This window comes from Carettochelys insculpta, chromosome 18 (genome assembly GCF_033958435.1).
Source record: "Carettochelys insculpta isolate YL-2023 chromosome 18, ASM3395843v1, whole genome shotgun sequence".
In the NCBI taxonomy this organism is placed as follows: domain Eukaryota; kingdom Metazoa; phylum Chordata; order Testudines; family Carettochelyidae; genus Carettochelys; species Carettochelys insculpta.
This window is the reverse complement of record NC_134154.1, coordinates 11,738,988-11,766,617: the sequence shown is the minus strand read 5'-3', so window position 1 is coordinate 11,766,617 and position 27,630 is coordinate 11,738,988. Positions and strand designations below refer to the sequence as shown.

The 27,630-nt window shown below is 42.3% G+C and overlaps 1 protein-coding gene across 2 annotated transcripts in view; it reads right to left on the bottom strand.

Moving 5' to 3' along the window:
• Positions 1-19,326, bottom strand: part of LOC142022854 (septin-2) — a 64,725-nt gene extending 45,399 nt beyond the window's left edge. The window contains exons 1-6 of one of the 2 annotated variants that reach the window (XM_075013108.1): positions 19,226-19,298; positions 16,464-16,499; positions 10,773-10,821; positions 9,288-9,387; positions 6,251-6,337; positions 5,153-5,276 (exon numbers count right to left, since the gene is read on the bottom strand). In XM_075013108.1, coding sequence (XP_074869209.1) covers positions 5,153-5,276; positions 6,251-6,337; positions 9,288-9,387; positions 10,773-10,799 — 338 coding nt within the window. In that variant the 5' untranslated portion in view covers positions 10,800-10,821; positions 16,464-16,499; positions 19,226-19,298. Of the gene's footprint in view, positions 1-5,152; positions 5,277-6,250; positions 6,338-9,287; positions 9,388-10,772; positions 10,822-16,463; positions 16,500-19,225 lie in introns of both variants that reach the window. The other variant, XM_075013109.1, reaches the window with a different exon arrangement.
• Positions 19,327-27,630: the final 8,304 nt, after the last annotated feature.

The following is a 27,630-nucleotide window of genomic DNA, read 5'->3' as shown; positions in this document are numbered from 1 at the left end:
GCAATGTTAAAAGAGCTCTAAGGTTTCAAAGTGAAACACTCCAAAGTTGGGAAGCACCACAATTAAGATTGTCCACAACCTTCATCCATTCTCCTAGAGCGTATGCATTATTGCAGTTTTTGCCACAGGGGGCGTGCTGCATTTAGCGCACAGGATGGATTATGCTCCATGTGCAGCTACTCAACAGTTTCTTTTCTCCTAATTTATGTGTGCGGATATCATTAACGTTCATATAAATTAAACCAGGAGGAGATCAAGTGATGAAAGACTATCATAAGGCAATCATACCAAGGAGATAGAGAAAGGGTCCACAGGTGTCAACCCTGGCACTTCCTAACATTTTGAGAGCTTGACTTTTCCAATCTTTCTATTGCTCTGATGAAGCATTTTCTATGTACCTCCCAAGGTTTCTAAAATAGCAAAAATAATAAAATAAACTCCACTACATGGAATCACATCCACACCCTCATGAGTCATCCCCAGAGTTGGGAGGTTTTAGATCCACAGCACAGACCTCTGCCATGTGAGGTAATGGAGTAACTGGCAGCAGTAGTTGAGTGACACCCTGTATGTTTAAAAAGATGCAGGCGAGATGCATGTTTTGTCAGAAGTGTCTCACACTCCTGGACAGCTGAATCAGAAATCTTCGGTTCCATAACAGGTTCTGAAGGGGAATGATCTCCAGTACAATAAATTCTTTCATATCTGACATTCTGTTATCCAGAACTCTCAAATAACCAGAATTTTAACCATAAGTTAATTTAAGTTATGTTTTCCATAAGGTACAGCATAGTGAAAGTAAAGACAAATACAGTATAAGTTTACAGTGTACAATACTATTGTTGTTGGCAGTACTCTGCACTCATTTTTGTTTCTTAATATCTAATCTTGTTTTTCTTTTGTGTTATGCATTCCTAGGTGTACCTCTCTACTATGACAGAGAGTCGTATATTCTGGAATCTCCCGGTCTCAGGGCTGCCAGATATGAAAGAGTTTACTGTAGATGCAGACTTTTATGCTCTGTATCCCCCAAACCTGTAGAATCTCTAATACTTTGCTAAAACATTAACACTTCATAAATGTAGCTTTTGTATAAAAGTGTCACCAAATCCATTTCACATTCCTTACAAAAATCCTGTATCTTCTCCAGCCCATGCATGAGCAAAGTGGGGTGTGAAATTTCATAGGGGGAATGGCGCAGCACAATTGGCTGCTGGGTCTCAGGCTCATCCATCTCATTAAAAATGTTGAAATATATTACTGTTTTCATGTACGTATATTCACTTTTATATACCCTTTTTTCAAGTTTTTATATTCTACATACTTATTTTCTTAAACATGACAAAAGGTTTTTTTTTCCCTTTTTCTTTTCATATTAAAATAACCAAAATTTCCACTGCTTTTGATTTCACTAGACAGGTTTGGAGGGAGGTGGGGACCAATGGCAGGGACAAGAAGTGGGGCCCGACAAAAAGTGTGCTCATCCCTGGTCTAGGCCAAGGGTGCTACCTGTTTCCTACATCTCTCACTGCACTTTTGCACAGCAGACCTGCCGTATGTTCCTGACCTTCCATCACAAAGTCCCATGCTGTTATCCAGGGATATGCCTCCCTCAAGCACTGCCAGCAGCAGTAGCCACAATAATGCCATATTCTAGAACCAAAATGAACATTCACCCCAAATCAAAGGTGTACATGAGATTAAAACAGTAGCAGGCAAAATATGGTCCATCAGCTGCATCCAGTCCACCAAATGTTTCCTTTTGACCAACTAAAGCACAGTAGGGCAACTCAGGCAGGCTGCCTGCCTGCCGCAGCCCTGGACATGCCACTCCCAGAAGTGGCCAGCTGCCACTAGCAAGCAACCCTCTGCATGCCCCTGGAGGGTGGGGGGCAGTGGGGGGGCACTCCAAAAGCTACCCCTGCCTCCAGCACCATCCTCACAGCTCCCATTGGTTGGAAAACAGCCAATGGGAGCTGCAGGGGTGGGGACTGTGGGCACAGAGAGCACAGAAACCCGCTGCCACCCTCCCTCCTAAGAGGCACAGAGACATTTGCCAGCAGCAGCTAGACACTGAGCGGCACGAGTCTGCCATGGAACGCAGGCCACCCGCCTGAGCGGCCTGCTGTGCTGCCAGTCAGGAGTTACCTATGGTAAACACACCCCAGTAAGGGCCAGAGCCAACAGTCCCTTCCACACCCAATCCCCTGTCACAGATCAGAATCCCCTTCTACACCTACGCTCCCTCCCAGGCCCCACATCCCCTTCAGCAATAACACAGAAAAGTGCAGCCCATGATCACTTACCAAAATTCTTGGACAGCCCCATCCAAAAATTGTTGCCCACTCCTGAACCAAAAGAATGCCACCCTATTTGAGCTCCTGTCTCCTCTTATAGCCATTTAAAAATGTTTTGCAAATATCCCTAACAAGAACATTTCAGGAAAAAAATATATATGTATAGAAGTGGGAAAATACCAATATTCTTACTCATTTCCCCACATCCTAGTTCTGCCTCTTCTTGTCCACAGGCTGCACCTGACTACCTCCTCCTAGTTCCCACTAATTGTCATTGCATCCTCCTAGGATGTGAAATATACATAACATGCCTCTGTCATCTTCTTTGAAATACAAATGCTTGAATTGGCTCTTTGGTGAAACGGATGGCAGAAAAACAGAGACACTTGCATGCAATGCCTAGTTGAGAAGATATATTGTGTGATGGCTAGAATGTTAATATTAGCCATGTGTCAGAAATCTCACACTACATTGCAGATGATCAGTGAATCTCCTGCAACCATTCAACACTCTGACCTGAGACATTCCTTTTAGTATAATAAAATTGTAAGGAGGTGTGAGTTAGCAGCTTCTGAACTGACGTGCTTCCACAAACCTCCTGCAGAACATCATCATATTCCAGCAAACCATAATAGCCCCAAATGCTAGGTCAGAGGAAACAATGATGGTATCGCTGAGAGAAGGTAATTATGCATGGATTCAAGTCCCTAGTCAAACCTTAAGCTTGTGCTCCTGGCTAACAGTGTAATGCTAAATATGAGGTACTACATTCATACTGCCATCTTAGCTCCCTGATGCCTCCATAACTACCCTAGTGAATACTTTTTGAAAAGACCAGGGGACATTCTGTGGGCTCTGATTATTATTCCTTCTGCCACAGTGAAACAAGTTTTAGGAAGACTGTTTCCTTGTTTGCGTGAGCAACCATTCGTAAAGCTTTGGTACTAATATATGACAACGCAGATTTATTTAAATTTATTATGGAGGGATCAGGAAAAAATTAGACATGAGAATTCATTGTGTAAATCTTCTGAAAGATACTTAGGTGCTATTTTGCAAGAAAATTGCTTCTATAGTATACTCTGAAGTCAATGCTTGTGTTCTGAGAATCTAAATTGAAAACAGTACAGAATTTTGTAGTAAGTTAATCACGTCTGACACATCATGGAACTACACTTGCTTGGAAAGCCTGCATGGAGAAATTGGGATAGGAGGAAACGTGAACATGCAAGTCTCTAAGAAACATCTTAACAGAATAAACAAAGGGCATTAGAACACAATCAACAGGAAGGTCTCATTGCAACACAATACACTGGCTTAACAGCTCTCAATTCCAGTGGAAGGAAGTTCAAGTCAACATTAATGACAATGAGAAAGGGTGCATGGCAGTCCAGAAAAATACTTTAAAATTATTCAGATGTTTCTATTTCAGTTAGCTTAACACAGATGGAGGGCAAGGAAGCTAGAGATACAACTCCCACTACCATCCCATGTTTGACATTTCATCCAGTGTATTTCAAGCACATGTAAGAAGCACGGTAAAAAAGGTTGATCACTCCCACTTCGGTGTTTTTCTTGAAAAACACTTGACAGGCACTAAAAAATACTCCAGTTTGCCAACTATATTCTTCACCATTGTCTCAGATGTTATCAGATGTCCACTACCATAAGATTTTGAAATGTGGTAAGTGAAATTATATCAGCTGATTGTCTCCTTTGCAAAAACTTGGTGTTTTCACTATTTATTTCCAGAGGCACAATATGTAACAAATAAGTCATCTGCTCATTTAATGCTTCTCTTCTCTATACAGTGTTGCTTCACCACAATGAAAATGAATAGCCAAGAAAAATGCACTGTACCAGGGCTATACTTCCCCATTGGCATGCCTCTCACTACTGCCAGTAGGTTGTATTTTCATTGAAAATGTAAAATGCAGGGGGAGTTTTCCTTCTTTAAAGATAGGATAGAGCTATTCTTCCTTAATCCAAGTATATCCAGTCTGAATTAAGAAACTATACAGAGCCAGAAAGATGCAAATCACTAGAGTGATTGTAATGACACCCTAGAGGTAAATTTGACTGTATAATTCCAACCCACTTTGTTTGTAGTCACAGCAGAGAAGAATTTGATCCATAATTCAGAGTTTTTCTAATTCATTATGGGGTGTTTTTGTAGTGGGGAGGCAGGAAATAAAGGATTAAGAACGTGATGAACAGTCTCCTCAAACTTGATTTGTACATGAATCCAGTGCTAGTGAAGTTATTTTGGGCAAAGAAGAACCCAAAACTGAGCCAAATGCTGATTAACAAACTCGTTTCCAGCACATGGCCACCACTGGCTTCTAGCGCCTCTCTCGGTCCAGGGATACCTTTTTTCCTCCTTCTGTAACTCCCTCCCATTTGTCAGCCTGCCCTATCAAGAGGTCTTCAGCACCCTTCCCCGTCCTTGTATTTCCACATTATTCAAATACTATATTTGCCAAACAAAAGAAAAAATATTTAGACGATTACTATGAAAAAGAACAAAGTGTCAGAACTTTAGGGACTTTTTTTTTTTTCAGAAGTGTTTTCTTTCCAAATAAATATGGGCAGGGGTAGGAAGACACTCTCTACTGGGATCCCAAGATAAGAGTACATTGCTATTAAAAAAATTAGAAAAACCAGGTGATTGTTTCCCCTTTGTATGTCACAAAATACAAGAACAATGCACACTGTTCTCCAAAGACTAGTCTATCTGCTACATCACCAATGTACATACAAAAAGGAGAGAACAAACACTAGGCCTAAGATATAGATATAACATTGTAAGCACAAATGAATCTTTAAATCTGTCCTGGTGGCTAAAACAGACATACCAGTCCTGGCTGTTAATGGCATCTCCATATCCTGGTGTGTCAACTACTGTTAAACGAAGTTTCACCCCTCGCTCTTCAATCTCTACTGTAGAAGCTTCAATTTGGACTGTTCTCTCTATTTTCTCTACAATAAAATGTTCTAAAGTTAGTATTTGTCTTGTCCAGCCCCACAGATTCCCATGTACCAGACTGGTTACAATATACTTGAAATAAATTACAACAGGACCACCATGTAATGCAGAATCCTTCAGAAAAACATGCCAAATAAACTAATACAAGTGTAAGCACAATCTAAGATTAACTGACACACCCAGACTATAGTGAATGGAGAAACTGTGATGTGCCACATGCAACAATGCTGTGATGATCATTTCTAATGTATTGTTTTTATAACTTTCACAAATGTGCGAAGTACTTTACAACCTAGGAGTAAAGAGTCCTAAAGAGTTTATAATCTAAATTTTAGATTTGACCACTGCAAGGTAAACAGGTAGAAGTGGGGATTATAGTAAAGTCACAAGGTCCATTTAAGCATATAGACATCTTACGCCGTTTGGGAGTGAAGGGTGTGAAAAATAACTCAGAAGGTTACACACCACAAGTTACAGCTATTCGGGCATATTTGCAGAATAAATGACGACCGAAAAATGAAGACCCTGGTATTCGGCATAACAGACAGTTCAAACAGGAGAGGCAGACCCCACAGAGAATGGATAGATGATATAGTAGATTGATGCGGAGCTAGTCTACAGAAACTAAGCCACTCCACACTGGACAGGGAAAGAAGGAAGGAAACAGTGAGAGAGGCATCAGACACCAATGGGGGCTGAGACCATGGTTGTTGATGATGATGATGGTGTGAAAATAATCAGCAGAAGTGTATTTGTAGGAGGGAAAATGGAGCGGTTTAACCAATACCGACTTGGAGCGCTGTTCCATGCGTCAGTGGCAAAGAAGATAAATGAAGGCAGCTTTATGGCCGAAGTCATTGTCAGAATGTAGGAACAGTGGAGGGGGGGATACAAAAGGAAACCAGGCTGGAGGTGTGAGCTTGGACTGAGTAACATAGGGCTTACATAAGAACACGGTCAAATTTACCTGCAGCTCCAGGAATGTAACGCTCTGGATAGAGATCAGTCAGAAATAAACTGTTAATTAAGGTGGATTTTCCCAAACCAGATTCACCTGCAAACAAAATCAAGTAATTAAATACTTTCATCTTCCTTGAATCCCACATGCCTATGCAGAGGATTAAAAATATCCTATCTTTTAAGATGAGCATCAAAAGCTCAGCTAAGCAATGCTAAAGAAAATAGAAAAACCACAGATCTTTAGTGTTTACTTACCTACATACATGAACGCATGAAAATTCTAAATATAATGTTAGATTTAACAGTGAAAGCAAAAAGATCACAACTGCAATGATTATATGCATACAAACACCCATGTTACTCCACAACACTTCCAAGTTTTGAATAAAAATAGTTGCAAAGGAACCCAAAGTATTTAGACCTTCTCCATTTAACTTATTAACTCAGAAGCCATAATATTTGAATTCATGTTTCTGCAAGTTAAGGTATTCCTTAACTCAAAAGACAAATCAGAACTTTATTTTTTAAAACTGCAATAGTACTTCTTTGTAGATTCTACATCCGTGGTATCCAATATGTTCGCCACATAGTGAATAGGACACTACACAGTGGCAAATACGAGGGTGGCCAACCCATGGCTCCTGGAGCCATTAAATGCAGCTCCTCCCAAGAACCACATGCAGGGAGTACCATCTGCCTGATCCGCACAAGCAAGTCATTGCTTGTGGGGGAGAAGCGTATTGCAGCAGTGGCCCCAGTGAGTCGCTGGCATTGAACTAGAATGGGTGGGGCTGGGGGTGCCTGGCTCAGGGGGAAGTGGGGGGGCATTTATTTAGAGGGCGGGGCTGGAAGTGCAAATAAGGTGGTGAATATGGAAAGACAACAACCATAAGCGTGGTGATCTTTGAATTCCTATTGGACACCATTGATCTACATTACATTGATGGAAGTGGTTTTGAGAATATGTAACCCATCTCCCAACAAATTCTTCCATCATCCTAGTACTGTCTACACCAAGGATTAGGATCAGTTACCTACACCACTCAGAAGAGCAGATGGGATTCTTCAACTCTTGAGCCACAGAACTAGGTAAACCTAACTTTTTGGTGTGTGCCAGGCCCAGGTTAAGCAGAACTGGCAACCAAGTTTTAGCATCCTTGTATATGAAGAACTAAAGGAAATCACAGAGAATCATCTAATCTTCAGTTGGAAAGTTTTGTAATTCTGAAAGTTTATAATCGTTTTAACCTACCTGAAACTCTCTAGAAACTAGCATGTGGACTTGACAAATTCATCTTTGCTACATAGATTATTTCAGAAAGCTACTTCTGCTAAAATGACCTGTAAATATTCATTTATATGATGTGCCACGAAACATTTAAGAAAAAGAAAACCCTACCATAAGCAGTCTACCCTACTGGTGAGGTTGCAAACCTAGTTTTAAATGGGCAAATCTTGTTTTTGTCTTCAAGAACTATAAGAGATAAGAAGTTCTACAGTGATCAACAACCACAACTAGGAGACAACTGCGGGAACTAATTTCTTGTGCACTCTTTGTTCAGCACACAGGCTGTTTGAGTGGTTACATATGGTACCTCCTGATAAAGATGTAATTTCCTTTTCCCTACTTATTTTTCAATAATATGTAATAGGGTTATATGTACTATTTAGACAAGTATCTCAAAAAAACTTCTTGACAATGTTTTATAAAAGCTATTATAGAGGTTTTGCTTAACTGACAAGTGAAAATACCAATGTAACTCAACAAGCCACTTCTATGTTACTTTGTACTCAGTGATCCTTCCAGTTAGACACCACCACTTGCATATGCGGAAATCAAAGACACTACCCTGAACGTCACACAGTGAGTCAGGGTAGAAGCAGTACAAGAGCTAGAAATAGAATCCTCGTTTTGATAGCAAGTCACCACCACACACGCACATCCACATTTTCAGATGAGGAAAGAGGTCAAAGAGAAGTTAACTGATTAACTCTAACATCAAATGATGAGTTGGGGGGGACACAAAAAGAGGCTGAAACTCCTGGCTCTTAGTCATGGTCTAACACCTAGAGAATGCTCCTTCCCAAAAAAAATTCACAAAATAGAGAGGATTTAATTTGATAAGAATAAACTACAGGTTGAACCTCTCCTGTCTGGCACACTCTCATCTAACAACATCTGTAATCCAACGTGATTTTAATTAGCTGGATGTCCACTCCTCCTGGGTGTGGCCAAATTTCCCATGGTCCCACAAAATTGTTCACAGCCACCAGTTCTGGTTCTCAGTATTCTGTGCAGTTGATTAGCTCTAATTTACCCCTAAATGTGTACTAAGGGCCCAGTAAGCAGTGGAAGTGTTGGTAATGCTGCTAGGCAATACTGACTGTCCATTGTTTGGCAAATTCTCTAACTTGGCACCAGTCAGGTCCCAAGGGTGCCAGAGTAGAGAGGTTAAACCTACAGTATAAAAATCTTTGTTCTTCTATACACCAGATTAGGAATGTTTAACTGGTTAAACGTTAGTGCTTAGGCAATTAACCTCTGTGAGGTGCTGCTGCAGCTGGGCGGTCCCACTGCCCAGCTCGCTGGCCGCTCTGCTGTGTTCACTGGAAAGGACCAGTTAGCCTCACGTATACTGGTCAAACATTTAATACCCTGGCACCAAATACAAAAGCTAACTAAGCACAGGTGCATACTTAGTGCTTGCCTAAAGAAACAGTTAGTGCACAGTGAGTTGTGGTGTAAACCTACCACACGGTATTTTGCCATGTGGTAAGTGTCACTGTGGACCCTGATGACCAGCACTAGCAGGTCCTTAGTGCACTTCGACCTATCCCACCGTGAAACAGGAGTAAATCAAAGCACACTAAGAACCAGTTAGTATAAGTCAGCAGGGTCCACATGGCCACTGAGCAAGTTACAAGCTATTGTGAGGTAGAGGTTCACCTCATCTCACCGCAAGCTAGATGTTCCTCTAGACAAGCCTCTAATATGCAGGACAAAATATTTTAGTACTCAAGCAATTAGAGGAAAACTAACTTACCAACCACCATTAGAGTGAATTCAAAGCCCTTTTTTACAGACTTCCTGTGGACCTGGTTGGGCAGATTAGCAAATCCCACATAGCCTGCGGAGTCAGAAAACTGGAAAGAGAAACAAAATTGAATACAAGTGAAGAAACAATCCAGCTGAAGAGAATTTTATGTGATTCTGTCAAACAGAGCACACATGTATGTAAACCACACAAAGAAAGAATCAACAAGTTACTTGACAGCGCAGCCAGGCAGACCTTGGAACAACCCCTCCCAACCCTTCCTTCCCCTAGCAGTCTGAGAAAACGGAAGATTCCTGAGATGTTCCACAACATAGTTGAGTCAAAGGCTGCCCTGAAGCAGCACTGACCGTACACTCACAAGAAAACACTGTCATTAGCACAAAACCATAATAAGTGACAGGTTGCCCTGTTCAAGATGCTAAATGGGCTTGTATGCCCTCTAGCACCCCCTGCTGGACAAGCATGGCTCGGCCAAGGTCTGCTTCAATAACTTCACTTCCAGCCCCTTTAAACAGTGCACAGATATTCAAAACATTCCTTTTCTGTGGCCTTGTGTATTAGATCCTGAACAAAGTTAATCAAAATAGACCTCAAATCTGCGAAGTCTTTGTCCCAGTTTCAGCTGGGCCCAGAGCCTTCTTCCTGAAGGTTGGTCTTCCCTTTAAATTTTTTTTCCACCCCATCCCCAAATCGGGCACAGCGCTTCCTATGTCAGGGGCTGTCTCCTAGCACCTCTTCCCTGGAGTTTTTTTTTTTTGTTTCCTCTATAGGCACACTCCCTGATGATTCAGTGTCAGGAGCCTTCCAATTCCCCACAAAGCTTGCCAAACCCACCAGCAGCTGTCTTGCCCTGTGTAAATAAGAATGGCAGCCACTTTAATTCCACGCCCTCTGAGCTTATTGAGAGATAACAACAAGCTTTTGTTCAAGACAGACATAGGAACGTGAAAGATCAATTTTTTGTAATAGCCTGAGGTACTGCAAATACCCCTGAACTAAAACAGCTCACCAAAGGGCAGTTATTTTACGCGCAGATAACCCTTTTATAACTCACCCAGATGGAAAAATCTTAAACTGTAACTTGTACTGAATCAAGAATTTTGTGTGAAGTACAGACATTAAACTCTGTCCATAGATACAAGCACAGTGGATATAAGAGATGATTTAAAATAATTTAAATCAGACTTTAAATTGATTTTGATATTTTAAAATCGATACAATACTAAATTTCACATTTAAAAATAAGTTACAATTACATCTCATCACAAATATGCTATACTTACTGAGACTGTATTACTAGGATTGTAAAGTTAATTTTTCAGTAAAAGTCCTGTTTAAGAAATATATTTGAGGCAATACATTTAATCAGAATGTTTACTTCAATGAAATTATGAGGGGTTCAAAAAAGTTCAGCATTATTATTATTAAATAATTATGATTAAAATTAAATTATTATGAAAAACATCTCTTTACCTTTACTTTTTCACCTGATTGAGACATGTTCTGTCACAAGTTTCAGAGCCTAGGAAACAAGACCTCTGTTAGTAGTGCTATAGAATAAATTCATCACAAGTTTAAGCACGGGGGAAGAGTGGATACACATAATTACATTAAGCCAAAGGGAAATAAAAATGTTTTTCCCAGTCTAGTCTGCATTTGAGTCTGTAGCTATTTTAACTTAGCTGCTGTGAAAACACACATTTATAAAATGAAGCTATTCAAATAATGGGATTAAAGTAATCATAAAACAAAATCCTTCACTTTAACAGTTATGAATAAACAATTGTAAATTAAGATTTTTACACCCTAACTTTTGAGCCTAGCTTATTAGAACTGTCTTACATCATTTTTGCTTCTTTACGTAGCAGGCAGATGCATCTTACCAAACCTGAGGATGAACAGCGCTGCTAATGTAATTTTTAGTTTGTTTTGGTTCAACAGTTGGCCAGTAATACCCTGAAAACTCCTGTATACTCTTCCTCCTTACCCTGAAATGTATCATTTCCTCCTCTTTTTCTTCTCTCTCTTTTTAACCTTTCTTACAGCTGAAAAATGTCTTCCCCACTTCTCCGGGGTAATTTACAGATAGTCAGATAGATTTTAACGAACTTTCCATTAAAAAATTCTAAAACTTCTGATCAGAAAGGAAATAGGAGAAGTTTCTCCAGAAAACCAAAATACTCAGCCTTTGAGGTAAGAGAAAGTAATATTCTCAATGTGAATATAACACTGAATGTGGGAAAAGTCTGTCATTCAGCCAATACCCACTAGAAATGACAATTCACCACAAAGTTGATGCATATGTCAAAAGTACTGCAGTTCAATACCAACTAACCACCTGAAACAGCTATATATTTTGGTAGCCTCACACAGCTCCACATCTGAAGAATATTAGCTGTGCTATATAGACTAATGGTCCATTTTATTCAGAGCAGCTACAGAACACTGAAAGGAAACGGGAGAGGAGGAAAGAATACTTCACAGCTTGAATTGTTGATAACACAGCTCTTGGCTAAGAAAGGAGGGAAGTGACTTATACAGACACCTGTGCTTTCAGAAAACAGATGCTTCCCTGTTGCTCAGGAGTAGCTACTCTAGCCAGCAGGATGTGGCACAAGACATGAAATGCAACTCCTCAGCCAAATCCTAGCATAAAAACGTGGTAATTTAGCTCTGTAAATACAAAGTAGGAAAACCCCAAATTAACAAAAAAGTTTCAAATTCCTTGCTGGCTGTGTAGACTATAGCTGCAAGCCAGGTCAACTCAGCAGCTCCCCGCCTCCACCAACCTTCTACATATAATCTAGTTCCTTTCTCTGGAGCAGCCATTTCTTAAGAAATACCAGTCACGTTTCTAGGACTCATCAGAATTCTATAACCAGGCATTCTCCACAGTATAATTCCCAGTTGTTTTAAGTGTGATTTTGTAGCAGTGGAGCTTGTTTTCATGACCCAACACATTGACAGTTGGGTTTCCAGCCAGCCAATATTATGGATTTGAAAACATGACGTAAATAAAGATTTCATTCCCGAGTCACCACTTAACCTACAAGTTTTGCTTCTATATATGGAGATGGCTGTTACCTCTTCCTATGAACTAGCAACACAATCCATAATTCAAGAGCACTAGAACCCCACCATTGTTTCAAGTAATATTTTCATACTAGCCAAAATTGCTAGGTTGAAAAAAAAGAGATGAACTAAAATTACTAAATTCCATCTGGCTCACAAAAATCTAGCTTCTCACAGAACAAGTTTTACAATAAACAAGCTTCCTAAAGACAGGCCTGACAGTAATGCCAGGCAAGAAAAATGACTGCCTTAGCTTCTGCACCTTCAGGGCTCCAGGCCCTTTACTCCCATCATCTGGGCCCTGCTGTCAGTGTGCCACTCTGAGCCCCACAAACTCTTTGGCCAGGCCTGCCTAAAGAAGAGAACATACTGGCATTTTTCTTCTCCTGCCCCTCCCCAATCCCCTGACATTTTCTCCCTCAACAGAGTCTGGATGTCTCCGGGGATTGACCATTTTACCTCTTGGTTGTCAGTTCAAACCCAGTCTAGCTTAATAGTGACTGAAAGCCCCAGGAAGAATGACATTACAAAAGAATCTCAGAGTTATGAACTGATCATTCGGCTACACCTCTCAAGTAGAATGAGATGTATGCAATCAGGAAACAGCAGAGGTAAGAGGGAGAAAGACAGGTGAACAAAGAAAACACTGTTCACTACTTTGTTCAATGTAAACTGCTAAAAAATAGGAAAGGTTTAAAAAAGATTTGACAGGGTAGGGAAACCAAGTTTTTTTCATTTAAATTAAGATGGTTAAAAGCAGCATATTTCTTCTGCATAGTGAAGTTTAAAAGCTTCATTAAAATCCATGTTCAGCTGTAAACTTTTGAAAGAACAACCAGACCATTTTCTTCAGAGTTACGAAGAGTGTCCATTCACAAGGTATTCGTTCTCAGAGGTTCTACTTGTATGTGAATGGAATTGGTTGTTTCAGTTCACATCTTAGGGGCCCAAAAGCCAAATCTTAAAAGTTATCTTAGCAGAAGTTTAAGCAGAAAAGTGCAGGGTGAACAGGAATGAAGACAGAAAACCTTCTATGCCTTCACTCTATGAAATGATCTCTCCAAGTAAGGACTGACATTGAGAACTTTATTCTCTACCTACCATACATAAAAAAACAGTGTCTGTTGAATAGGCAAGCACCTCTTACCTACACTCAAATGCCCAACTTTCTCAGTTTTAACTTGAATACCCCCATTTCAGTTACTGAAGTCCACAAACAGAACATTGTAGTCTTCTGAGTGAACATCCCTATATGGGATGGTCAACCTATCTGGAGTCACAACCCGCGCTTCAAAAGTTAGTATGCGGCTCCATGCACAAGTGCAAACTGCAGAGCTAGAGCTATAGACACCAACTTTCCAATGTGCTGGGAGGGTGTTCACTGGCTCAGCTCCAGGCCCTGCCTCCAGTCCACCTCTTCTCCCAAGGCTGCCAGCCCCTTCCCACCAGCTCTGGCAAGCCTACCACACCCTTGCTCATCCTCCTTTCACTCTAGAGCTTCCCACATACCACAAAACAATGGACTGCAGCAGGTGCGAGCACAGGTGTTGGAACTAAGGGAGCTGCTGCGCCCCCAGACTTCAAATGGTTTCCATCATGGACAGGGTTTGAAGTTTGGTTAATGGCTCTCAGCATCCCCATTTTGGCTACCGTTACACTACAGCGCTCTGTCGACAAAAGCCACTATCAGAAGAGACTTACTGACAAAACTCCCGTCTACAGAGTGCAGCCACACACAAAAGCCAATCGAAATAGCACTCCGCTCTGTCAACAGAGCAGCTGGACAGCCCAGCAGCTCTCTCAACAAAACAGGTATCCAGAAACACAACAGACAGGCCACAATGGAAATTTAATAGAATTGAATGTCATTTATAAGACTTCATTTTAAAAAAGCAAGATGGGCTTTTGAATGTAATTTTCTCTGTGTATTGGTATACTGAGCTATATTACATAAATAAGTGTACTTTTGTTCAGCAAGCATGCTTGCTGAACAGTACATTCTGTCCTAATGTATGCTTCTGATCTCACAGGACTCTCATGGTAAACAATTATCTGTTTAAAGATCAGCAAATAGCAATTTCAGTTACAGTCTGTACTTCTGCAGACATATATGCCACATTCAGTTCACATAACCCTACCATCTTCTTCCAAAATTAAAAAAAAAAAAAAAATCTACTAAGGCAGAGAGGAAGGAAACCACATGATTTCCTCTGTTCTTTTCAGGATGTAAGAAGTATTAGCAATAGGCAGTATGAGATTTTCGTAATGGTAACAAGAAAAAACACTATGGAAAATTTACAAGACAAGCATCTTTATGGGATTATAAATTATATTTTAAAACTATTCCTGAGTGACAGCAATAACCAATTCTTTAAACAGATCCCAGAGACTGAGCAAGGATTTCTCTTTTCTTAAATAAACACAAATATTTGAGGTCCCTTTGGCAATTTAAAAAAGCACAACCCAAGTGAAAACTGTAGTACAGGTTTGTGCTGGAATTGGTCTTATCAGCACTATGTGATCACCTATGCTCCCAGTCCTCAAAAGTATTGAGCACCAGTAAGGCAACAAAAACATTTGGACTGAATGCAGAATGATTTCTCTATTATCATAATGGACTCTAACAAAGACCCATCCAGCTACTGAAGCATATCAAAAGGAAGCCTAATTCCAAACTGTTTAGAATGCTTTTTGCATACCAAGAAATATGGGAGTTCAGTGGAGAAGAGAAAGATTACATCCTTCTCCAGACATTCTCTTAAACAGATGGTTAAGATGGTGGAGTACCAAACTACACAGTAACTTTAATTCTACTCCAGTCCCTGTAAAGGGAGGCTCCCTCCGCATTAAAAGGCTTACTATGCTGTTGATATCTTCAGAACTGAAACAAGTGACACAGGTTGAAAAAATATACAAATCCATTACTCAGAGTAATGCAGAATTCTATTCACTTCCTTTTCTCAGGAAACAAAGTAAATCACTTCCATCAACTTAGAGTATACGGATTTAACTCCTGTTTCTAACAAAAAATTTGCTACTGTTACAGCAGTGGCAGACTCCCCAAGTCCAAGTAAAACTACAGCTTAACACCGTGTATTCAGTATTATCAATCTTTCGGTTATAATTTTATGGCTTCTATTATTTAACAGAAGAAAAGCTATGTCCTTAAATTTACTTTCTCTCTGACAAAAAAAGGCTTATGTACACACACCAATTTTAGATGCAGTCCTTTTTAAATAAAAATATCAATTAAATCTAGATTTCAGAGGTACCGTATTATATGAAAATAAGGAAAGATGAGTGAAACAGGATGAAGAGATTTTACAATTCAATCTATACATACTGTAATTAAATATATAATACTTAACTATTGCTCTATTCCCTTATCTTTTGGGCTTATCATTATTTGTAACATTAACACTTCTATTTACCTTTAATGCAAACTTATTGACTAAAACATGTTATGTCTTTATACATCAATGACTTTGAAAAGTTAACGAAGAAAGCTTAGATGTGTGTTACGCAACCATGCAACATAGTCATTTTAGTTGGGAAATAAGTTTTACTTCTCCTCCACATAATCTAAAGATAGAGCACTGTATACTGAGTCATTTTGGCAGAAAAATCACACCACATATTCTGGCAATGTTGCAATTCTGGTGTAACATTACAAAACTTTGGTAAAAAGTTATCACGGATTTGGCTTCTTTCCGCAGCACTAAAGAAGTTCTTAGTTCTCTCTTCTCCCTTCTTTAATAGTAACAAAGAGGTAGCTGCTTAAGTCTGCACTCAGTCAAAATAAAACAGCACAATGTAGCACTTTAAAGACTAACAAAATGATTTATTCAGTGATGAGCTTTCTTTCCATTATATCACATAATGGACTATGCACTCACCATGTGAAGACCCCCAAGTTAATGTTGAGCAGATTGATGTCTAAGGGCTTTGTTTAAAAAAAATTTGATTTCAATGAACACTAAACTTGTCTTGCAAAAATCATAAATCACAATCACATTTGATCAAAAGGCAAAAAAAGTTTAAAATTAGCATAAAATTGACATTTTAACAGAGCACGGTTACTGTAGCACTTACCTTGATTATGGATACCCGAAAACAATCTTGCCTGGGCTACAACAGAACAAAATTAGTCCTATCAGTACTTACTAGCCATACCACTTATACAAGTAGTCATCATGATTTGCTGTAATAAGTACTTCACTGGTTTGTTAATAGGCATTTCCACTGCCGGGAGCCATTCATTTCTAAGGTCAATATTCAACACTTTATCCATATGATTTTAAGAATAAGAATTCCATTATATTAGAAATTCAAAGCTTTGATTTTTAGAACTGCATGAATAAATAATGTATGAACAAATCTAAAGTTCTCTGACCTTACTCAATATTTTTAAGTTTTAAATCAAGCTTCTCCTTCACCTAATATTATTTGTACAGCATCAAAAGTACTCTAGGCACCTTCTTGTCATCGATTTAAAACACAGTCACAGAGAAACAAGTCTAATAGAGCTGATTCTTTAGCTTACAAACATAGTGCATATTAGCCATTAAGGCTAGGTCTATACTACCAAATTCTTGCAAAAGAACTTCTTTGGAAAGAGCGCATCCACACACAATTGAGTGGATCCAAAGAGTGATCTGCTCCTTTGAAAGTGAGCATCCACACAGCCCCTGCTCCTTCGAAAGAACAGGGCAGGGATCGAAAAATCAGGTGCAATTAGGACTGTTCTTTCAAACAAAGGGCCCGCAGAGCATCTACACACATTTTCTTTTGAAAGAAGCTTTTGAAAGAAGGTGCTCTTCCTGCAGCTGGAGTGAAAGAGGGCTTTCAAAAGGAGAGCCACATTCTTTTGACTTACTCTGGAAAGAATGCTTTTGGTATGTAGAGCCCCCTTCTTTCGAAAAATCTTTCAAAAGAACTTGCTAGTGTAGCCGTAACCTAAGTGTAATTATGTGTTTTCTTCTTAAGTAACTGCTGATAACATTTTCAAAGACTTACTGTATTAAGCAAACATCTTAAGATAGTCTTGAAGAAGTCTGATCACCCATTTGTTAAAGAAAAATAATTTTAATGGAAAAAATAATTCTATTTTATTCAACATAAGTCGTCGTCGTCATCATCATCATATTGCACAGGTGGGCAGATACAATTCACCAAGACAGTGGGAGTGAGGCAAAAAGACTACATTGCATAGTTCCACACAAAAGAGCCTACCTAAGATCTAATCTATAGCCAAAAAATAATCATCATCTGAAAAGGACTGCAAAAATATTAATACTGTTTAGATTTCTTCCTCCATGCTGAGACATAATCTAATACATAAAATAACAAACACATATCTATCAAATTGTGTATTATGTCTTATTCCCCAACTGTGGACTCTACATTTCAACTTCCATGTCCTCATTTTCCCTTGCTTCTAGCCTCAGAGTGTGCTTGATGCTGCAATTTGGAAAGCATGTTAGGAATGTCCAAAGGGTTTGTAACTCCAGTGCTGGGTGTGTATGGAGCACAAGATGATTAAACTATGAAGCAGAAAGCCCAAGAACAACAGCCAGAGCCTTAGTCCCCTTCTAAAAAGAGCTACCTTTTCCTGCACTGTGGTTTTTTAGTTATGTATGTTTTATTTTTTTATGTATGTTGTGCATCTGTACTCTACAATAAAACAGACTACAGGCCGAACCTCTCTAAACTGGAACTCTCTTGTCCAGCAACATTTGTAACCTGGCACAATCTTAGTTATCATGGACATGGCCAAGTTTCCCATGGTCCCATAAATTTGTTTCTGGCCACCAGTGTTGTGTGCTGTTTAGCTGTAATTTACCCCTAAATGTTTTTAAGAGCCCAGTAAGCAGTGAAAGTGTTGGGGTAATGTGCTAGACCAGTGTTTCCCAAAGCGTGGTGCAAGAAAGGACTTCAAGGGGTACACAGCAGAAAATACATCACTAAAAATGAGGAGATAAGCACAAAGGTGGCAATGGAAGAGGAGGTACACGGATAAGGCCCAAGTACTGAAAGGGGTACACAAATGTTTTAAGTTTGGAAAACACTGGCTAGACGATATTGACCTCCCGTGGACTGCAAATTCTCTCTTCCAGCACTAGGTAGGTCCTGAGGGTGCCAGATGAGAGAGGTTCAGCCAGACCCAAGTAAGTCCTATACCCTTCCATATGTTCCAGTCTCACACACTTCCTCTCCCAGAGCTTCCAAAGCACTTTGACTTTAGGGCATCAAAAAGGCATCAGTGCTGCATACTTAAGAACTCACTTCTAGCTGCCTAGCACAGATGGAGACCCAGACACTTCCCAAAATGCCACAAAGGCTGGATGGTAGTGGGAGGGCGAAAGGAAAGGAACTGCAACTGGAAAGGCCCTTTACTAGCTTCTGACTCACACTCATTAGCGAGTCTGAGGGGAAAAGAGAAAAGGGCTGTCTGACGGGGCGCCTCTTCTTGGGCAGAGATGCAGCCCCAATACCGCTCCGAGGCAGCACCCAGAGAAGCTGGCCGTGGAAAGGGACCGCCTGATGCAGAGCCAGCCCGCACCCCCATCCCAAGTAACCCAAAAGGGAATTGCCAACCACCAGAACACGGATGGGAAGAGCAGGGCAGGCACGGACAGCCTGAACAGGAGCTCCATCCGGCTGCAGACACCCGCTTTCCCTGACGGGGCGGGGGGTGAGGCGGCTCCGGCTGCAGACACCCCCTTTCCCTGACCGGGGAGCGGGGGGCAGCTCCGGCTGCAGACACCCCCTTTCCCTGACCGGGGGGGGGAGGGGCGGCTCCGGCTGCAGACTCTCTTCCGCCGGCCGCGAGCGGCATTCCGCTCTGCACCTACCTGGGCCCAACCCCCGAGACCTCCGCCTTCACGTCCCCCCAAGTGCCAGGCCGCAATCCGGACCGGAACCGCCCACTCCCTGCTCCTCCGGCATCCCATAGGGCACCGCGGCCGCCCCCATCTCTATGGTTCTGCCACTGCCGCGATGGGGCGGGAAGAGGGCTAGAGTGTCTCCTCTGTCCCAGCCCCGCCCCCGGAAGCCTGGGGGCGGAACGAGAAGGCTTTAGGCCGTGGTGAAGTTGGCGGGAGCGAGTAGGGTTGTGCTGGCTGGGACAGGTGCTGGCCACGCCCCCTAGGCACCGTGACGCTCCTGGTGCACCATCAGGTCCCAGGATAGTATCGTCACTCATGGTAATGTCATGTGATGTCACCGTGTGATGCCATCGCCCACAGTGATGACATCACTGAGGAAGCGCATGGAAGGAGGTGGCCCAAGCCCTGGCGTGGTCCTGGAGCCATTCGTCACTTCTGGGCTGTTGCAACAGATGTGAACATTACTCCTGCCTATTGTTTGTGGTACCATCGCACCCAGTAGCTGCAGCTCCAGACCAGGACCTACCCCCCCACTCCCGTGCTTGGTGCTGTATGAACGCAGAACGAAAAGACGCTCCCTGCCCTAGAGAGCTTACAACCTCAGGGCCTGATTGCAACGCATTTGTGTGCATTGGCACTACTTCCTAGGGCTAAGCAAGGATGGTGCTTTTATATTCAGATGTTTCAGCCAGAAACTTGCATCTGGCGTAACAGTGTATTGCTGTGATGCCGTCTTCGTATCTGTGATTAAGGCATTGCTTTGTGCAGGGACGGCATGGGGAGGTATGAAGGGTTACATGCCCCCCAAATGCTGTGGGTGGGAGGAGCAAGGTACCAGCCACCCACTGGGGGAGAGGTTGGTGCTCGCAACAGGGCTCCAACCCTTTACCCTGCCTTCAACACCAGTGGTGGAGGAAATGGAGCAATGTAGCCCTAGCTCTATTCCCCCAGCTTCGTCACTCAGGGGAGGGGTAGGAGTGCCCTTGAATTTCCTGGTGGGAAGCAGAGCAACACAACCAGGGGAGCAGAGTGAGCTGGGGCCACCTGGCTTCCTTTCTCCTGCCACTGCCAGTAAGTCCGGGGAAGAGGCAGTCCCCTGGTGCTGGACCACACCGTTAGTCCCCTAGGTCACAATGGCTTGGGGAAGGTGGGGGGTCAGGAATGGATCACGGGTGGGGAAGAGGCAGGAAACAGGTGGAACCAGGGCAGAAAGGATCAGGGAGAAGAGGAGCATGAAGTGGAGGGGGGGTTGTCCCAGTTCTCTGGGCAGGGGGGTCACGTGGCCAGTGCCCTGCCACCCAAGGTGCCTTTCAACAGTTGTTTCTGGTTCTATGTTCCGTGTCTTCTGGGTGACCATAGTTGGGCTATGGCTACACTAGATGCATCTGTCAACAGAAGTATCTGTCAGAGGAGATGTTCTGACAAAACTGTCGACATATCGCCTCTACACATAAAAGCAGATCCATCTTTTGATCCACTCAGTGAACAGAAGGGCACCCTGGAACGTCTACACAGCTTTTTTGTCTACAGTTTCTGTTGACAAAATGCATTTTGCATATAAACACTCCACCAGTTTTGTCAACAAAACTCTCTAGTGTAGACACGGCCTCACAAGCTGGAGAGTCTTTAATGTTCCATTTTTACAGCAAGTATCCACATCTGCCATGGTTTGTGTGGATGTGGTTCAGGCTTGCCCCTGAATGAAAGATGGCAGTCTTCCCGTGGTCCACTGTATTAAGTGAGAAATCACATCTGATGCTTTCAGTCCAGTGACCAAAATACCTACAGTAAGATCTCAACAGTTACGAGGGTTCTGTGTTTAGAACCCTCAGGGATGTTGATTTTCACAAATGGCGGGGGCTCAGAGTGCCAGGAAGCAGTGGCAGGCCACCCGCGAATAACTGAATTTGCGAACGTTAAGTTTGCAAATATGGGGACTTTACTGTATCTCACAGAGCTGGAACAGACCTTGAGAGGCCACCAAGTCCAGTCCCCTGCACTTCCAGCAGGTCCTATCACCATCCCTGACTCCTTGCCCCAGATCCCTAAATGGCCCCCTCAAGGATTGAGCTCACAACCCAGGCCAATGGTCAAACCACTGAGCTAAGGTCTTCAGAGCAACAACTCCAACCAACGTAGCAAACAGCCCACTGCAGGGCCAAGTAATATACCACATGGATTCTGGAGCCGGGATCCTCCAACTTGACACAGAGAGACTTCCCTGGGAGAAGTGAAAGTATCCTCGCAAGTGCTGAAGACACATAACAACAATGTCCTTACTTCAACGTTTTAAATGTAGACGTAACCAAGGACCATTGACTTTAATATTGCTGCTCGGCATTTTTGAAACTGAAAATATTTTTTCCCAACGAAGTGGTCTTTTATTTCAATGCAAGCATTGTACAATTTTCAAAACAAGAAATGTCTTTTTTTTTTAACTTACAACACAACATTTAAAAAAAATCCCATCAGGAAATTAGGCTGATCCAACAACTAATGAAAATCTCTTTTCAGAAAAGGAAAGCTATAAACAAGAATATGATCCTGTCATGGTATCTTTTGTAAAAGTCAAGTACAGGTCATGGGCAATCAAATTTCACAGAAGTCCACAACCTGTCCCTTTTACTAGGTATACCTGTGGGAGAAGGGATCAAGGGTGTCACTTGGGTGTCACTTCCCCCTGCTCCAGCCCCAGGGGAAGCTGATCCTGCTCTGGCAGCTGGTCTGACAGGCCTGGGGACCACTTCTTTGGCAGCCCCAAGACTGGTCACCGGCTATTGTTCCAGGAGGTGCTGCTCTGTTGGCCCCAAGGCTCACTACTGTTCAGCTACGCAAATGAACCTGGAGGTGGAATGCTGCTTTGGCAGCTCTGCAGCTGGTCACCAGCCACTGTTTGACTCAGAGACTTCTGTTTCAATGGCACTGATGCTGGCTACCAATAGCTGCTCTGGCTCCACCACTGCTCATGTGGCAGGTGCTGACTGCTGCTGCTCAAGCCCCAGGAGTGCTGACCTAATCTCAACTGCTGCTCCAGTGACCCCGGGGGCCAGGAGGAGGAGAGGAAAGGGGGCTGACAGCTGCTCCAGCCCTGCCTTAGAAGAAATAATTTAAGTCCTGGAAAATCCCAAAACCTGTGAAATCTGTGACCTCTGTGACAGAATCGTATCATTAGCTATAATTGATCAGTGAAATATTTCAATAACAGATTTTTTATTTGAAAAAGTGCATTGCAAATATTTTCCTAAAATGAAATGAAAACGTTTGCTTTTTCCTTGGTTTTGACTGGCTCTATTTTGTAGTGTTGTTGGGATTGTATAACATGATGCTTTCATGTTTTACAATAAAGTTTCCAGCCCTTCTGGTTGTAGAGATAACCTTCAAAATGTAAACTTGTCCTTTGGTGTCTGCATGCAGCCAGACTGCTGAAACAATAGCTTTAAAAGAAGTATGAATGTCCCCTATTCATGAAGTGTTTACTCTGCAACCTCATTTAATGTACCAGTTAAACACTAACATTCATGGCTTATATTGTATGGCTGACATTTAATTCATTAACAAATACAAATAAGCCTGTAAGATTTGACCAGAAAAAGAATATGAGACTGATTTTTTAAATCAGTTAATACATGTTTCTATCTAAGTTGATACATGGAGCTCTCGTAAGTCCAGTAATCCACCATGCAATCCTTACAATGTGCTCTAATGTTGCCACTTTTGTTCACAATTTTTACAAATCAGGCTGTATATAAAGTCAAAATTATATTGCAATATTAAACCCATATTTGCCATGTGATGCATGTGATGCCCATACATAAAGCCAGTGGATACATGGGCCTCAGTGGCAGAGCTAGATTATTCTGGGAAGAGATAAACCCCATTTCTAATAGAATGATGACAGAAACTCCACAAGTTGAAATCTTCCTGGAATTTTTACTCCCTCTTCGCCTTCTCTTCTCCTGTGTACTTTATGGGAAAAATCCAGTCCTATATTACTACTGTACTAAGCAAATATTCAGTGGCTATGGAGTACTAGTTTTACTCTGTACGACCCCAATCCTGCAATGGCCATGGGTACATAGTCCTCTTCAGAGAAGCAATAACGTGTGTGCCCACCTGCCCTGTGTCATTTAGTGACTCTGGGTAACACTCCCTCTAACCAGCAGTCGGCTCCTCCTCTCTTACATAGCCTAAAGCAATAAGGACAGGATTTTATCCAGACTTTGCAGCCTTCTCAACCGTAACGTAATGGGGAAATGTAATTTATGACCCAAGGGCACAAGTCTCCCCTGCAGGATGTAACTAACTCCCATCGACTTTAATCATCATTATTCTTATCTTACAGGAGGAGAATTTGGTGTGCTCCTGCAGTGTTTGGAGCTAAAAGGCGAGGATAACTAACACTTCTGGAATAGTTTATTTTGGAATAATAACTCCAGAATAAGCTATTCCAGAATAACTCTGTAGTGTAGACATACCCTCTGTTATAGCTGGATCCACTATAGGCAGATTCTCTTTTTGGGCTCTGATTAGTAGAACTCTCATTCCAGTTGCAGGTGCCACTCACTTCCTTTCTTCTGTTCAAAGCACAGTTTTACCTTTCTTTACAACGTATATGTGAGCTTCTGTGACTGTATTTTGTTGTCTATATATCATTTGTTTGTTTTAAACGTTCCCATTATGCAGGATTTTTTGGGGGGGGGCGGGGTAGAGAGTGTAACTGTGGATTTGGGAAAGGCTGAATTCATGCATATTTTCCAAACAGTGCCGTCAAAAGGAAAAATAGACATTTTGCTATCTATACTGCAGGCTGGCAAAGTGACTAAGCACACAAACCACTATGACCGTGTCTTCTGCTGTGGGAGAACTTTATATCTCAGTCATGGGACAACACTTAACAAAAGAGCAGATTGGACCAAATAAGAAACCCAAAGTTGGGGAACCAACCCAGATACACCCCTTGATTCAGAGCTCTGCCTTTTCCCAGTCTGTTCTCATACCTAGCACAGCTGCCTTTATGGTGTGGGAGCACGAGCACCTGGTGGCCGGGCCTCACTCGCAAGGCAGAATGACCATACACTCCATCTTGGAACACTATCATACAACGGCGGGAAGGTCTGAAGTCAGGCCAGGAGAAAGAAATCAGAAAGTTGACAAGTAGTTGGAGAGTCCCCAAAGAGAACATCCTGACAAGCAGATAGTAAGCCCCCAAAGAGAACAGCTGGGGCTAATAGCCGGAAGCCCCCCAAAGAGAACATCTTGGTTGTGCAATATCAGAGGGTCTCGGGGGGAGGTTCAGAAAAAGACCAAGGACAGAGGAAATCTTGTAACATGTTCTGACAGGCTGGGAGGATAGAAAGCTCAAATTAGGTAACAAATGCTTTAATTGACCAGGTATTGAACCCCCAAGTAAGAAACAGTATAAAAGGTGATTTAGCAGGAATAAGGACGTGGGCTCCTGGACATGAGGTGGAGGCTAGCAACTTCCAGTCCAGACAGCAGACCCCCGCCTGATCACCCGGACGTCACCACCACGAAAGGTCCCAACCAAGCCGTATCTCTGACATGAAGGGCCGCTGTAACGTAGTTGTTGGTGAGATGTGGGAGCATTGGATGTTATTGGTAAGTCACATGTAATTATATACAGCTATATGTAACCTAGTGTTTAGCCTATGCCAAATAAATATATATATATATATATATATATATATATATAAAAAACAAGTGTTAAGTAATTGTAGTTACAAATAAATTAATCAATCACTATTGGTAAATACCACTAGCTGGACTAGCTGGGGCTGTATAGAGAATTATTGGGACTTAGAACAGCCACAGGGCATTGTGGTGTTCACAATCGGAGTGTTATTGTTCCTGGTACTCATAATACTGTGGAAACCTAGGTTTTAAAGTAGATACACTGAATCACATATTGCTGCTACACTATATAAGGCTGTTATAAAGTTGGGGTGGTCAGTCCCGGGCCACCCAACTCCCCCACCCCGCTGTATCACACCCCACGCGCACCCACGGGACCTGGAGTAGGTCACCACATCGTCATACGGTTCTTGCAGCACCTGTGTTGGGTGACCACATTGCTCGATGCCAAATACAGGACTCTGACCACTGGAGATTGGGGAGCTGGTCTCCCATGTCCGGGTTCCTTGGCAATGGGGGCTGCTGCCCCATAGTGAGGCACTGGGGATGAGGTCTTCACAGCCTCCTGATGAACGGGAGCAAAGGATGGGGACTTGGCAACCTCATGGCAGGGGGAGGAGGCAGCTGTGAATAGGGGCTTCACAGCCTCCAATTAGGGGAGGCCAGGGAACAGGGCAGCCGCCCCATGGAGGAGCTTCCCCACAGCAGGAGCTGCCTCACTGAGGCATGGGGTGCTAGGGAACAAGCCAGCCACCCCATGAAGGGGCTCTATGAGAGCAGGAGCTGCCTCCCGTAGGTGAGGGGTACCAGGGAGTGGGGCAGCTTCCCCGTGGAGAAGTTCCTCTGCAACAGGAGCTGCTCATCAAAGGCGCAGGGAACCAGGTAACATGGCAGCCTCCCCACAGAGGAGCTCCTTGGCAATGGGGGTGCTGCTGCAAGGCACAGGATGCTAAGAAACTGGGCAGCTGCCAGCAGTGGGGCTCCCTGGCAGCAGAGGCTGCCACCCTGAGACACTGGGTGCCAGGGAACAGAGGCCCACAAAATATGGGACAATTTTCTTTAAAATGTCAGGATGCCTATGGCACAGCTTAAATAAGGAACCGTCCTGGGAAAAACAGATGGATGGTCACCTTATACCTGTGTGAACCTGCATTATTAATTATTTGCCCAAGGCCAGGTAGTACCTTTGCTGCTAGTCACTATAATCTTTACTCTTGGGAGATCTTCGCTACCATTCTGAAAAATGCTGAAACAACTGATGCAAACTGCAGCTTGAACCTGTGCCATCATGGGTGAACAATGATGTCCTTTTCTGCCAATGGGCCACTCTGAAACCCTGAATATCCTCAACTTCCACTGAGTGCAGTGGAACCAGGGTGTGCTCTGAAGAAACAGGGCCCATCTCCCAAAACCACCCCTCACAGTGACAAAGTGGGTGAGGTAATGTCTTTCCTGGGACCGTCTTCCCTTGGTGAGAGAGACAGAGCTTTTCTTCAGTGGCTGCCTAGACCCCATTGACATGAAGTGACAGCCAGTCTTAGGTTGAGTCACTCTTCAGAAAATACACATCTTTTTTGCTCCGCTGACTCTATATTCTGCAAGCCTAGCAATTTAGCTTTCACTTGTCTGAACACACAAGCTAATCTTGAACAATGCAGTGCAGGCTGACCTCATTCTGCTTCAGATATCCCCTCACCATATTGTTTGAGTTGTATTTCTAATCCAAATACCTTTGAGCTCACAGACTGCTGATGTTTAAAGAGGATCCAGCCTTAGACTCTGCAGCAGCTTTCTCTGGTACCACTAGCACTATGCAGTAAATTTCCATTTGTTTCACCAACACTTTGCCAATTTTAATATATTGCTTTTTAAAAAAATTAAACAAGCACAGAGCTGTATTTTGCACACCCCATGCAAATGTGTGTGTCACGCACTGACATCAGAATAGATCAGGGTAGATTTACACCCTGGATAGAATTACACCACTGTACTGATAACTGATAACACTGCTACTCTTGCTTTAGTTCGTTGGGTAGTAACAGAGAGAAAGCCATGCTAGTCTATATACTACCAAAACAAAAAAGCAGTAAGGTAGCACTTTAAAGACTAACAAAATAATTTGTTAGGTGAGCTTTCATGGGACAGACCCACTTCTTCAGACTATAGCCATACCAGAACAGACTCAATATTTAAGGTACGGAGAACCAAAAATAGTAATCAAGGTTGACAGACCAGAAAAAAAAATTATCAAGGTGAATAAATCATAGAGTAGAGGTGGTGGGGGATGAGTCAAGAATTAGATTAAGCCAAGTATGCAAAAAAGCCCTTATAATGACCCAGAAAATTCTCTTTCTGGTTCAAACCATGTGTTAATGTGTCAAATTTGAATTTAAAAGAGAGTTCAGCAGCCTCTCTTTCCAGACTGTTGTGAAAATTCCTCTTCAGTAAAATGCAGACTTTTAAGTCATTAACAGAATGGCCCACTCCATTAAAATGTTGGCTGATGGGTTTGTGGATCAGGAGTGTTTTTATGTCTGTTTTGTGCCCATTAACTCTTTGTCTAAGAGAGTTTGAAGTCTGTCCAATATATGAAGCATCTGGGCACTGTTGGCACATGATGGCATATATTATATTAGTTGAGGAACATGAACATCATATATGCCATCATGTGCCAACAATGCCCAGATGCTTTGTATATTGGACAGACTGCAAACTCTCTT